Source organism: Falco biarmicus, chromosome 2 (assembly GCF_023638135.1).
Source record: "Falco biarmicus isolate bFalBia1 chromosome 2, bFalBia1.pri, whole genome shotgun sequence".
Lineage (NCBI taxonomy): Eukaryota > Metazoa > Chordata > Aves > Falconiformes > Falconidae > Falco > Falco biarmicus.
The window spans coordinates 76,863,833-76,877,982 of record NC_079289.1 but is presented as its reverse complement, the minus strand read 5'-3'; the positions used below and the strand labels follow the sequence as shown (position 1 = coordinate 76,877,982).

At 41.9% G+C, this 14,150-nt stretch overlaps 2 protein-coding genes across 4 annotated transcripts in view; both read right to left on the bottom strand.

The window, feature by feature from the left end:
• The window catches only part of MORC3 (MORC family CW-type zinc finger 3), a 29,886-nt gene extending 20,785 nt beyond the window's left edge, over positions 1-9,101 (bottom strand). Inside the window, exons 1-2 of one of the 2 annotated variants that reach the window (XM_056329900.1) lie at positions 8,948-9,101; positions 3,800-3,872 (exon numbers count right to left, since the gene is read on the bottom strand). In XM_056329900.1, coding sequence (XP_056185875.1) covers positions 3,800-3,872; positions 8,948-8,986 — 112 coding nt within the window. In that variant the 5' untranslated portion in view covers positions 8,987-9,101. The remainder of the gene's footprint in view (positions 1-3,799; positions 3,873-8,947) is intronic. The other variant, XM_056329901.1, reaches the window with a different exon arrangement.
• An 813-nt stretch (positions 9,102-9,914) lies between these two features.
• DOP1B (DOP1 leucine zipper like protein B) overlaps positions 9,915-14,150 on the bottom strand; it is a 51,860-nt gene continuing 47,624 nt past the window's right edge. For both annotated transcript variants that reach the window (XM_056329899.1, XM_056329898.1), the window contains exons 36-37: positions 13,940-14,069; positions 9,915-13,275 (exon numbers count right to left, since the gene is read on the bottom strand). In XM_056329899.1, the coding sequence (XP_056185874.1) occupies positions 13,018-13,275; positions 13,940-14,069 (388 nt within the window). In that variant the 3' untranslated portion in view covers positions 9,915-13,017. The remainder of the gene's footprint in view (positions 13,276-13,939; positions 14,070-14,150) is intronic.

Below are 14,150 nucleotides of genomic sequence, written 5' to 3'. Positions count from 1 at the left end.
GCTAAATTAATGGAGATCTAAAACTGCAGCCATTTTTCAGCTCTGCAGTTAGGTCTGCAATGTAGTTGCAGAAATTTTGTGCTGGCACAGATATACATTTCTCAACTAAGTCACTGAATATTAGTCAACTTTTGTACAGAAACAAGAAGCCATAGTTTTTAATGAAGTACGTGTTATGCTAAAAACTAAATCTCTTAAACCAGTCTCTTCTTTACAGATGACATCACTAAATCAAAGCATTACAATGAAACAGTTACATCAAAACCTGGCAAACCTTGCCTGAAAACAATGCGCAGTTTCCCAGCTATTAGAGATGCCAGTAACATATAGGCAAAAACGTAGGCAGAGATGAGTGGCACAAACACGAGAATAGAAAATGAAACCAGAACAAGTTTCTACTTTCGTTTCCTGCCTCCCAGTTACCTAGTGCAGTATTTACTTTCTCCCAGCCATGCAAACACCTCTCACATCTGGCTCTCAGGAGGCTAGGTTATTATTCACAGCACAGACAACGGTACATCACTAATACACATGGCTGCAACACCTTGCCTGCTGATGGTCTGCAGGCTTTTTAATTGGAAAAGATCAGATTTGCAATACTGTCACAACTTCAGATAATTAAGTTTGAGACACTAGAAAAAACAAGCAAAACCCTGAAGCCCAGCTCCCCTGCATCCCAGATAGTTCTGCAAAATCTAGAATTTTGACTCCACAGCTGCAGATTTAGGTGAAAAAAATTGTTGCTGTTCTGCTACCACATCAGTCACAAATACATATTTTGCTAATGCAAGTTGTTCAAATCTAAGAATGTATGACTTTTCACAGATGGGAAGTACAAAATGCTTTAGACTAAACTTTCTATTTACAGGATTTGAAAGAGGTTGCAGCGTTGCTACCACAAGCGAAACAGAAACCATGGCTCCACAGACAGTTCTTGGCAGCAAAGCTAGTTTAAATCTCATCTGCCCTAACACCACTTTCCCACGTCTCTTTTCTGTCCTTCCCCAGCACTGTACTATTCACGGAATTTGTAAGAGGGGAAAGCACATGGAGGATGACGGGTGGGATGTGATGGCACAGCAAAAGACAGCACCCCTGCCTCACTGCCTGTTTTGCAGGTTCAACTGACAGCCATAAATAAACAGCTCAAGCCAACACTGTGGTCCATAAAAAGGAATCACAGCTTGGTAGCTTGCTTTCTATAAGCATGAAGTACAAATTGCATGCACAGTGAAGAAGTTCATAAAATGTATTTCAGCATCAACAAAAGGGAGAAGCCAGCAACATAACCATCAAGAAGTTGACAGGAGGAACTAGAGCTTAAAAAGCAAATTTTAGAATACAGACCATTAATGGTTTAGGTAAATTCACCAAAATTCAGGCCTCCATAATGCAACCCTATTCATGTTATTTGATATTTGGTATATGGTATAGCCACACATAGCATGCAAAAGACAGATTACAAAAATTATTTAAATTAATATGTCTAACTCAAAGCCTTTACAGCCAGTATAATGCTACTATGCTTTTGAAGATTGTTAAAGCAACTTGTACAACAAACCAGAGGCAAAGGAAGAAGACAAGTCTGTCTGCCTTGCACAGCACATCCAGCATCATTCCAACCAGGTATGGCATGGGGTGAACAGCTGAAATTACTTAAGATACTGCTACCTTCAAACCAGCCAGCCCTTCCCATAGCCACATGGTTCTTATTTCTTCCTTTGCAACAGCTCTGGCCTTATCTAGCTGAAAAACTCTTATTTTCTTTTGTTAGGTTAGTTTTCTGGATTAGCAACAGCAGAACTTGTGCAAAGGAAGCGAAGGAATGTGTGACCAGAAATGCTGCTCCTTCTGGCAACAGCAAACTACTAGATAAGCTTGGCAAGTCTTTCCAAACCACACCTTCATTTTGAGGAACTAGTTAAAGAAAGTCTGCTAATCATTCCATACCCAGGGAAACAATCAACTCTGAATATATCCAGTTAATATTCAAAAATCAATGGCAAGACAATCAACAGGAACTAATAAATTAAACAGATACACAAGCCATGGCTGACAGCAGACAACAGAGACACTACCGAAGAATAGAAGTCTTAGGACACTGATGGATGGACCATGAAAAGGAACCACTCAAGTGTTACCGAAATCTCGGAATAAAAAACTTATCAACACCAATGTGATGCAGATAAACAGACACTTCTTTATTAACAGTCGGGTGCGCGAGTGAGTGCTCTCACGATCAATGCACACCAAGTTTCAAAATCATACAGCTTATATAGGACTTGCTCATACATATTCATTAAGTATTCATGCATAAACATAGCATTTCCTGAAAATCATTAACATACTCTCCTCCCATATCCGATTCTGCACAGTAAAGGTTAGAAAGGTCTGGAAATGGGTCTGGGGTATTATTCGGGTAGGTGGTACATGAGTCCGTGGTCGCGATGCCCCCTGCCAGAATTACCTTTTACCTACATTCACTGTTTCTTGGCAGGTAACTACGAGTTGCTTCATTCGACTCTCCCCAGTTCCCATTAATTCTACTTTCTGACATCTCAATACATTCTCCTAGGCCACACGTAAACACTGCATCCAATCATGAAACTGTTATCTAAGTTCTAAACATTCCTACTAGGTGATTCTGACCAATCCCTTTGGCCTTGGTACGGGGCTGTACAGAGGATTTCATAGTAGCTGTCGGTTGCTGTGCAAACACAAATTCCACTAAAATATTTCTTATAACTCTATATTCCTATTAAAATCAAATGTGGTTAATTAATTCTAACTAATAGCAGATATGTAACACAAGTATAAACCTAAAGATGTTCAGCCAGAAACTTGATAACCCAAAAGAAGAAAGTTAGGATGTTTGAGGAGTATTGTGACAATGTGCAAAAATTACTATGGATGTTTTGAGGAAGCATCGAAGAAAAGGGAAAGATCAAAGTGGATGGGAGAAGAATGGTATAATGAGCAGGGGGAAACAACAGGCTGATCACGTGCACGCTGGCTGCTGGTCAGTATGCTTGCGTGGTTGGACCTTATGCCACTCTGTTGTACATTCTAACTAAACATTATTTCTAACTATTTCCTGCTTGAGTGTGCTCTCTATTCTCAATGTGTGCCTGTACGTATTTGTTCTGCTAGCAAACCCTCAGACTGAAAGAAACCAACAATCATTAAGATCCAAGGTCTGGGTCTTGGCAAAACACACAAACATGGGTAAACATGAGTGGTAAGTGAGTGAGAATATATGTACGCACCACTACTGAACTTTAAACCTGGTTATTCAGTAAGCAGGAAGAGGATGAAGTCATTTGGGCTGTTCGTGTTTTGAGCACGGCTTGTGTTTATGTGGGTCCTTGCAAAGTTACTGTCCTCCTGTCTGCGCTAATCTGTCTGCAGCCAGCTGTGTCTGTACAGGATACAAGTGTGCACGCACATCCTTAGAATGCACACTCAGCTTTACTACGCTCTGGACCTAGGAATAGCAAAAAGCAGTAGGCTTGCATTTGGTGTACTAGAAGGGAAAAGGAATTCACTTGGTCTCAGAATCTTCTATATTTGGCAATCCTTAATAAACTCGGCAAAAAGAAACTGGCAAATCCTACAAGGCCTCTGCAACTGCTGTCAGATAGTATGTATGCTGTTAGGAAAGAAAAAGTCAATCTGAGTGTACCAAAGAAACACATTGTAAGATTCTGAATAGTAACAACAGGATCAACTTCTTTCCTTACTTGAAGAAAAAGTTTATAACAAACAATCGAGTACTCAGGCAAACTATTGATCCACATACCTATAAGTTCTGCAATTGCACTGAAAGGCCACGTGTGACTGGTAGAGTTGGTATGCAAGAACTTTGGACAAAGCTGAAATAAACCACAAACAATGGCATTAGCTTGTGCTCTTCAACACCACCAAGCCAGAAAACAGTACATGTTAACTAAAGTAATACTAAATTAAGCTGGTTTGTACAACACTACCAAAGGGCTGTAATTGAATTTACTTTTAGATACTGGCATACTAACACCTTTTAAAGGGAATATTAATACAACTATTAAAAACAAAAGACCAATACAGAATTCAGCCCAGTATCATACTATATTCTGAGCACGGGTTATGTTGTCATTTTACCAAACCCTCCTTACCTCTATAAAAACATAAGGAACTATTGCTTTAAACTGATGCTAGCTAGAGGTTACAGAAAACATCAGAGCCTTAGTCCAAATCTAGTAACAGAAGCACATGCTCTCAAATGTCAAAAACATACATCTTAAACCATGAGTATTAAACTTAATCCAACAAATGAGCAGCACCTAATACACTCAGCTGCTTACTGTCCAATGCCATTGCTCCTTTTACCCATATTGATCAAAATTACCCGTCAGGTTCCCTCGACTAGTGGTTTATGCTTTTACAATTTGTTCTCATACATTTTACCCTCACTTATGATTAAGATGGAACCAGAGGAATGTAGCCACTACTAGGATTAGATGAGAATATGCAAATAGAGTACTTATTTATGGGACTTACCTTGACAAAAATATTCTCAATTACTTTATGAAAGCCTGGGTTCATATATATTATTCACCTAGATCAAAAGACTAGGAAAGCCAGAACTAAATATTCATATAACTTTAGGATTTGTCAATGCACTGTTTGGAGAAACTGAACTGCTGAAACGGATACAGCTGCGTTATCACTGAGACCATCTGTAATTGTACTTTTACAAGACCTTTAACACAAACCACATATACGCTTAAGCCTCGCTAGCATTGTTATGTTGATGGCATAAAAAGCAGTACCTACAAATTCATAAATGCTGAAAATAGTCTTTGTACAGCACAGTTACATCCAAAAACATAATATAATCCATATAATAATGTGTATATAAGATCATAGAAATATTTTTAAAAGTGTGCACACAACATATCCATACTTTGTAAGCTTTGCAGTACTACACTGTCAAGCGCTTTCACATAGCTAGTAAAGTCTAAAAAAAAGCAAGCAACCCCTTCAAGTCTCCAATTTCATTTATCAGCAAAAAGGAATAATCCTACAAGCAAGTTCTAGAGCCACGAGCCACGTTCCAGAGCGGGAGGTGGCAGCAGCAGCAGCCCTAGTTCAAATCAACATAAACGGCCAAGAAACCTCACCCTTGATTCTAAGCTCCTAAGAGCACAGGATACATTTTCAGACTGCAACTTAATCCCTGCATTTCTCCATTGAGCTAGAGTACAGTTATGAATAGACATCACACTCTTAACTGCCATCTGTGCTTTAAAACTCCAGTTTTATAAAACCTGGTAAATCGAGTCAGGCTAAAGCCACTGTGCCCCTTTCAAATTCCTAACAGATACCAACAAATAATTTAGAATCCAAGAAGAAAATGACATCAAGCTTTTTACTGAAAACATATTCCATGGCACATGGTTAAAAGGATCTTTTGATTTCCTTCTTCTGCCATACAATAACTCAGTGGATCTTAAGATCTATGCATTATTTACTTCACCCTTTCACAGTGCTGGCAGCATTTTTCCTTTGCTTTCTAAGCTTCATAATCAAAACACACAAAAAATAACTGTTTTTTTTCTTCCTGCCTAAAATCCCTCCTTGTCAAAACAAAAACACTTAAACCCCCCTCCACCACACAGATGCACATTCAAGCATCCAGCATCTGCTGAACCCGCTGCTAAAATATTTCTCTGCTGTTAGCCAGTGAAAAACTCCAACCACACACAAGGCAGACTGGGACCTCTGGAGTTACTGCTGGCATTGCAGCCTCAGCAATACAGACCTGGCAAGAAGTCCTAACTGTAGTTTTCATAAAGACATGAACTCACAGTTGTGAGCCTCCCCTGATCACCAGACAATGCTGATGAAGGAACCTCTGCATCACCAACAATGACATAGTCATGAATAAGTGTCCTTTATTCTGTGAAGCAAAGCTTACATATGCTTGGCAATAAAATCTCTTCACATGTTGCCAGTGTAACACAACACTTCTCCATCCCTCATTTATTTCACTGCTGCATGCTAGTGATTAACTTTGAAAAGAATGGCACCTTAAATCAACAGCATCTTCTGTAAACACCCACCAGAATTATGCTGGTCTTCTCTGGATCACTGTTTCAAGTGGTAAGGTTTTAAGAAAGGCCGGAAGGCGATACATGGAACTGGGAACTTGTGAACAGGTGTATGTGAAATGAGAAGACATGGGTCAGAACATGGGAATAGCTCTAGTATCACGCCCCTGCCCCAGCAAAAGGTGAGCTGCTATCCCACAGGGTAGTTGACAGGAAAGTCTACCTCACAGTAGATAGCATCATTTGCTCATGTAAGGTCCTGAAACAAGGGTACAGGACAAAACCAGATTAAAAAATGGAGAATAGTGGTTTAAGGCCACTACCTTTGTAGTTTGCTTCTGAGCATACGTAGCTGTCAGCAGCAACTCATCATTTCCTGATGAGTTCATCACGAAATATTTAAGCCCATTTTGTCCCCTTACACTTCATTTCATCAAAGCCCCGCTTTAATGGGCTCATGAATAATTGAAGTTCAATAAGTACAGTAAGAAAGAGTTAGTCCCCTAGTGAATACTCCCTTTTCACTATGTTAGCATGGCTGTAGCTGAGACGATCCAGTTGCTTTGTTCACTGGGCCTAATATATTTTGTTACTAAGTGGGTTTTGGTTAGTGGTTTCGTTTTTTCTCCAGTGACCAAGTGCAGCCAAATTCCTTCTGGAGATACAAACTTCCCCCTCCTTCAAACTGCATAAACAGTGTGGTTTAGTCTTTTTATATACTAAGAGAAGCATCTCTTAAAATTATGACCAGCAAATATCTAAGAATAAAGCAGTTTACCTCTCAAAAATGACAGACAGCTTTGGGAATGTTAGTTTTCCAAGAAAATCAGAACTCTTCTATCCCTTGCAGATCATAAGGCATGCACAAATTAAATTACAACTGAACAATCTGTTTTATCTTACAGAAGAATTTCACAACTTCCTGGGGAACAACCTCACTGCCATTTTCCTTCTCTTCCTCCCAGTTATGCTAGTCCAGTTACATGATTCTAGTGAACCACATCAGGGAGTGCATCCATATTAAAAACCATTTTTTAAATCTTATTTTGACCTGGATCACTTCCCTGATCTGTCTCATCATGTAACAGAGCAAAAATTTCACCAGAGCAATGGGAACGAGTTACCAGGCCTGTGCTGCTTATACATTCTTCTGAAACTAATGGAAACATTTCGGTAAAACCCAATGTATTTCCAAAGAACAGCTGCTGACAGAAGGGGCTGTGACCATCAGCTCTCTATTGTTCTCTAGAAAATAGAGCCTTTTACATTGCAGGACACAACCTGTTAAAAAACTCTATCAGCTGCTTCACTTCAGCAAAAAACTACAATAATCACAGCTTTCACTGAAAACAGACTGAATAGAAGTTTTAAGTTATGACTATTGACAAGCAAAAAACAAACAGCATCCTAAAAGTAATCCAGAAAGATACCAGCTGCATCAACTCTAGCTTAGATTTCTCATCTGTATGAGTCCAACTTGCCAAAGTGATTTCAATTTGGGAACAGTTTTAAAGTGTTAAAAGTCTGAGTACTGACATGCAGGGTTTTTTTTGCAAAGGCTGATTATTAATGCTGATGCATTTTTCCTGTCAAGAAGACTAATAATGCATTAAAAACAAAGAGACACCTCTTTTTTTTTTTTAATCATGTTATCTAAACAAGAAGGAGAACACCTCTATAACAAAATATATCAGATTAAGTGTGGATTTCTAACACTTAAAAGAATTAGAGACCTGAAATGAAAGCGTAATTCTTGAACTTCAAATAGATGGCATTTATAGCTAACCTCTACAATCATGGCAATTTGTATTAAGGTAATCTAAGCAGTGTTGAGAATATACCAAGATACATATTTCACTCAAGTGTTTCATAAGTTACTTACTATAGTGACCCAACTTCTTTGCACTACTCTGTAAGTAAGGTTACAAAGTACACGTTTGTAATTGTGTGACTTACTGGTCTTATATAGGTGTGTGCGACTTCATAGCTGAAGTCAGAAAGGCTTAAAAAATCATCCTGTTTCATGAATGATGTATTAAACAACTGAAAAAAGTAGCTTTAACTTCATTTGTATTAGCAGAAATAAGGAAACAACCAATTGCCACAGAAGGACAGCAATACCGTGACTGAAAAGCACGATACAGTTGTGAATTTAATTGCCTGGATGTTCATCATCCTTGTTACAATGTAATTACGCCTTCTGCAAAAAGTAGTTAGGATTTGAAGCTACAAGCTTCTAATTAGAGGTCACGACGTTCGCAGCTAACTACATTACAACAACAGGCTAGAAATCCCGCCCTCCATAAGCAAAGCAACCCACCCACAGGCTGTGGCTTCCCCGCCCGCGCGGCCGGAGCTCGCCCTGCCGCCTTCGTGCCCCGCCGGGTACAGCACAGCCCCCGGCCCGCCGGGCACCCGCCCCGGAGCTGTCCCCCCAGCAAAGCGACCGAGGGACGGCGCGGCAGGGGCTGGGCGAGGGCACAGCCGCTGACAGCTGAGACGACAGAAGCCTGCGGAGAGCGGGGGGTGCTGCCCGCGCTCGGGCGAAGGGCTCCGGAGCCCGCCCTTCCCAGCACTCGGCCGACAACTTTTTACCGCCAGAAAGGCGAGGCGTCGGCCCCAGCCCGGCAGACTCCGCTCCTCGCTTTCACCGCGGGAAAGCGGCGGCCGCTGCGGCACGGCAGCTCCCTCCTCCCCAGCCCGCTGCCTGCCCCGCGGCCGCCGCGGGCCTCGCACAGGCGCCGCCGCTCCCCTCGGCGGCCAGACGGCGCCGACCCCCGTAGCAGGGGCCGCCGAGGGGGGAAGAGAGACCGTCCCCGCAGGGCCCTCCCCCGCCCCGCTCGCCCCGCGCCACTCACCGCGCTGAGGCGAATACCGCCCTGTGTTTTCGCCGCCATCTTTTGTGCCGCAGCGAGCGCCGGGGCGGGAAGGAGAGCGGGGAGCGCCCAGCGCCCGCACTTCCGCCTCGCCCCCTCCTCTCCCGCTTCCGGCCCGTGGCGCGCTGGGGCGGCCGGGCGGGGCGGCGGCGGCCCCGGGCCGAGGGCGGGAGGCGGGCCCCGGCGGCGGCGGAGGCCATTGCCGGCGGTGGGGGTTCGCCGTTCCTGCCGGAGCCAAACGGGCGAGCCGGCGGCACTGTCCGCCGGAGCGGGAGCGGCGCTCGGTGCGCGGAGCGGCGCTGCCCAGCGCGCAGGCAGCGGGGGCGCTGACTGTCAGCGTGCGCAGTGCGATCGGATGTGAACGGCTTCTGGGGCGCGGGGGGCACAGCGCGACGCCACGGAACGGTGTACGGGCCGCAGGGGGAGGCTGGGGCCTGACTAGCGGCTCTCGCAAAGTCACTCCTGGGGGCCTCACACGTTCGAGCTCGGCTGTAGGCGGCAGTCCCCGCGGCGCAGAGGCAGCGCTGCCAGGGCACCCGCCCCGGCCGTGTGAGGGGGCGCGGACCGAAGCCGGCACCGCCGCCCCGGGGCTCCCGGGGAGAGGCGCTGGCAGGGCCGGGCGAGCCGCCACCTCCCCGCCGCACCGGCTGCTCCCTGCAGCTGCTCTACGCCGTTCTTCCAGACCCACGGATCCAGAAAACTTGTCCCAAGACCGCCGGGACCGGCGTCCCGGGGCGGAACGTTGCAGAATGCGAGACAGGGACGGAGGAGCGGGCACGACCGGGGCGCGGGGGCGGGGGCGGGCCGCGGCTGCTGGAGCCCGGCGGAGCGCCGCGGGGCCGTACGGAGCCCTCGGAGAATTGGAGAGCTTCTACAGAATCAGATAAAACATACATTTGGTGAGTGAGCAGTAAAGGTCGTCTGAAAAAATGAGAATTGCCTTTGAAAATGTATTTCAAAATAACATTTAATATTACAATTGCATTCACATACAGTATCGAATACGCTTAGCCAATTACTTAATGCTCTGCATTTCAAGCTCTGCTGTTCTTGACAGTTACCTTGGTTGCACCTACTATTTTTTTTTCCTTCAGGAAAATGAAATAATTTTGAATATTTAAATATGGCTCCCCCTGTGTATCATGCACTGTGGCTATGCTATCTCAAAGCTTAAGTATCCAAAAGGAGAAAGCTGAGCTTGGTTATTCTGAAAACAAGAAAAGAACCATAAAGCAAAGCAAAAGCATTTTCTCTCCTGTTCTTGATACTATGTTTCAGGCAAAAGTTTTTCAGATTCATCTATAGTTAGATTATTCTCCTTTGGCAGTACCAGTGTTAAAGTGGTACAACCCTCTGTCGTGTGGATTTAACAGCAGTAGCATAATAAGTAAAATGACTACAGTTAGTCTCATATAGAAAAGGAATAAAGTTACACTGCTAGAGATACCTTCACGCCTATGTAACTGTGCCCCCTCCACCACCCAAGGATTTTTAGTTGAAGAAAGCACTTTCTTCCTTATTCACATGCTATTTGTAATGATACAAGATCTGCTTATACACTAAATTTTAAAGAACTTTTTCTTCTTAAGAATTAGATTCTGCTGCAGTGAAAGGATTCTGCAAGTCACAAGTATCTGAGGCCACTTAAAGCACTAGCCATCTGCAAAACCACAGGAAAAAGGTAAACGTATGTATGAAGGCAGGAGTTAGAAGCACATGCTATTTTTGTAGAAAGTAAGATAATCTTAGAAGTTAGTATAACTAAGTCACAGATTCTGTTTTTAAAGTTCACCAGCCTGGCTAGAAGTGACTGAGGGCTGATCCGCTGCACATCCGAAGTACAGGCAGCCAGAATGGGACATGTCAAGGGGAAGAATGACAAGACCCTCAATTGAAGAAACTGGTTCACCACCTCCAGTTTAGCAAGGAACTACGTGAATACACAGGTTTATAGCTTATGGGAGGATGTAAAACAAAAGGTTTGATGGCAGAAAGTTGTCTTAGATTTTATAGCCCATTTAACAGCATCTCATCAGGACCTTAAGGGAAATACCCAAGTATGGAAGGCAACCACCAGAAAGATGAAAGTAAAACTACTAAATCATCCTGCATATTAGTAATATTATCTTCAAAAATTGTTGAAGATATGTAAGTAATGGACACAAACATTTTAAAAATATCCCATTCCAATTTTCAAGTAATGCTTTAAAAGTGAAACTTTTCCCTTCTGCTCATTCCAATAGCATTATAAATTACATTAATACAAATAACGCACATTCTTAGTGACTACACAATATCACACTTCAGTCTATCACTTTCCTTAACTGTAAAATGCAAAGTAGCTAGCTAAGTTTAGCATAAGCCTATTACAGTATTATCTTCATAGAGCATTACAGTGTTATCACATTAAAGCATGTTGTTCAGTGTTTCATTGTTTTAGTTTGTAATCCAAAGATGTAAATTTCGTATATCTGTAGGTAAAAACACTGCAGAGTAGCCTTCCATGTTTGTTTTGTGAGTTTTGAAAAAAAAATAATCCCTGACCTCACAACCTGGTGACATTAAACCATGCATTTTGTATGTCCTCTTTTAATTAGCAAAACCAACAGCGGTGAGTTCCAGTACCCAGCGCATTTACTTCAGCCACAATGTTCCAAATAACTCAAGTAACACATACCAGTCTACAGGTGTATCTTACAAAATCAATTTCTCTGGGGGCAAAGGTGTTTAAAAAAAAGAGCAAAGCTTTTCACTATGAAACACGATGAACTTGCCCTCCCAAACAAATCAGCATTACAAATTCAGTCAGATAATCCACTAAATATGAAAATTCAGTGGAGCCTACCTCATCATCTAAAAAAACACTCTACTGGGCCTTTTGTTGTATGTGTTGCTATGATGGTGGTTATCTGCTGGCCATCAGAAGTGTCCTTCAGACATCCAGCTGTGCTGTCTGGTGGTAGAACTAATCCCTGTCTCCCATGTCCTGGGTGGCAGTAGCAGTGCAGTTCCAAAATAAACGTGGACCAAAATAAAAATGCACCTTGAACATTACTGTGGTCATGGCACTGTGATGATCTCCCTATATCTTTTAAAACTAGGAATAGCCAAACACATTCTTTTGTATAAAAAGCGTTCTTTAAAAAAAAGAATTTTAATTGTAATTAGGCTGTTGGTATAGAGCACTTTATATTTTTACAGAACTATTTTCATTTTTGCATTTCAGAAGTTGCAAAGTGACCTTAAGTCACTGAACAAAAAAAGTTTTTTAATTTAAAAACCTGAATTATAATATTTTTAGTCAATTAATTAAAATAAAAAACCCTCAAGTAATGTAAATTACAAAATGTTACTGCATAGGTTTATCTTTTATGCATACTTGTCTTTTATTTAAGAATTGCTAATCCTGAAGAATGCTACTATAGTACAGAGTTGAAATTACAAACATGGCAAGTCTGCAGTTCTATTTGCACAATACTAAGACTTATAAAATACAGCTGTTTGAAATTTAGGTGATCTGTTTAGAAGCTGGTAAGTTTTAGGACAAGTTAAAGAAAGAAGAAGTAGAAGCGGGCTTTAACCTCAGGAAATGGCTTTTTTGCAAACGGACTGTACACTGACATGCAATATTAGCTTTTTCTTAAATTTACTTTCAGAACACAGTTCCAAAAGTGTTTTAAAATACTTACTTGAGAATTTACTGGTGAAATGGTACAGTTGCTACTTTCACCAAGTCAAAAATATTCTTCCTTTATTTACAAAATCTCTTTAATCCTTCACATTGAAAACAAGTAAAAGAATACAGTAGCTATGATAAATTGCCATTAAGCTGTACTCACCACCGCCACCCCCCACCCCCACCCACCCCCCGGACTGAAGAATCCTGCTTTTTAACACCCACTCAGAAGCCTGGAATATCGAAGAGCACTCCACAACAGCAGGAAGAAAAAACAAAATGTACTTTCAAAACTGGGGGGGGGGGGAGAGATTAATTGCAGTAAAATTTTCCCTTTTTTCACTATTCACCATGAGCCAAGTGTCCGATGTGTGGCTTAACTTTCCATATTTTCAAGGAAGTCACATTCAACACTCTCTTCAAGCTGTTGCAAGATCTTTGTGCCATTACTGCCAACATAGTCCAGAGAGAGAGAGGCAAAAGCATGTGAATTCTGGGACTCACTGCCATTTGTTGTAAATGCACAACACAGAGTCTTGAAGAAGGGCATAAGCTGGGTGATGCTAGATATAGAGTGAACATTCAAAAGAGGAAATTGGTGCTTCTTGGAAATTCCCTCAGTGGTGTTTGTTTCCTGTAAGCAAATAAACTGAGATTTACTAAAGGTTTTGCAGTAAGACACAGTGGTGTAATGGCCTGTCTGAACCCTGTACTATACCCTTTTTTCATACTAAGAGATCCACAGCCTACAACTGTATTACAATATAAATTGTATAGATGGTATACTGAGTTACTTCTGTAGTGGGATTCGAGGTTAAACGAAAGACTCACAAGTTCAGAAGATTGCACATTTAGACTAGCCTTCAGAATCAGCTATCAAACAACAGAATACAGAGATATCTCTGAGAAATACTAATGCCTCTATTTCCTTTTCTGGAAGAATTAATATGAAACCTTAATGATAATGTAAAATGCTATTACGGTAAACTTTTTTGGCAAAGTAAATCATGCTCTTTTTTTTTATAAATACTGTCCTGTCAGAGACAGATTGTTTTCACTGGCTGGCTGTGAGGCAGATTTAAGGGAACAACACGGAAACACTCAAAAGCAATCTGACATCTTCAAGATACACCTGTGAAAGCTTTTTCACACTTTTTTTTAAAAGCTTCATGAATTTTATTAAATATCTAAAAACCTCTTGCCTAACTTAACTTCCATTTCTAAACAAGTGATAAGATTTTAATGGATAAAAAACCGAACCAAAACAAAAAGATTCAAGTTAAGCATTCTTTCTTTACCCCGTATTTCATCTTCAGCAGATCCATGATTCTCACAATGTGTGGTCTGCATTCCTGATGATTTTCTAACAGATGAGAGGTCACAGTAGATGACTCTGTGTCCACTTCCGGAACAAATGCCCATTTGTACCTGAAACAAATGGATTACTTGATAAGAAGACAGGCAGAAAAAAAATCCTTGTTCGGATCATACATAGTTTAGTAGAGCACT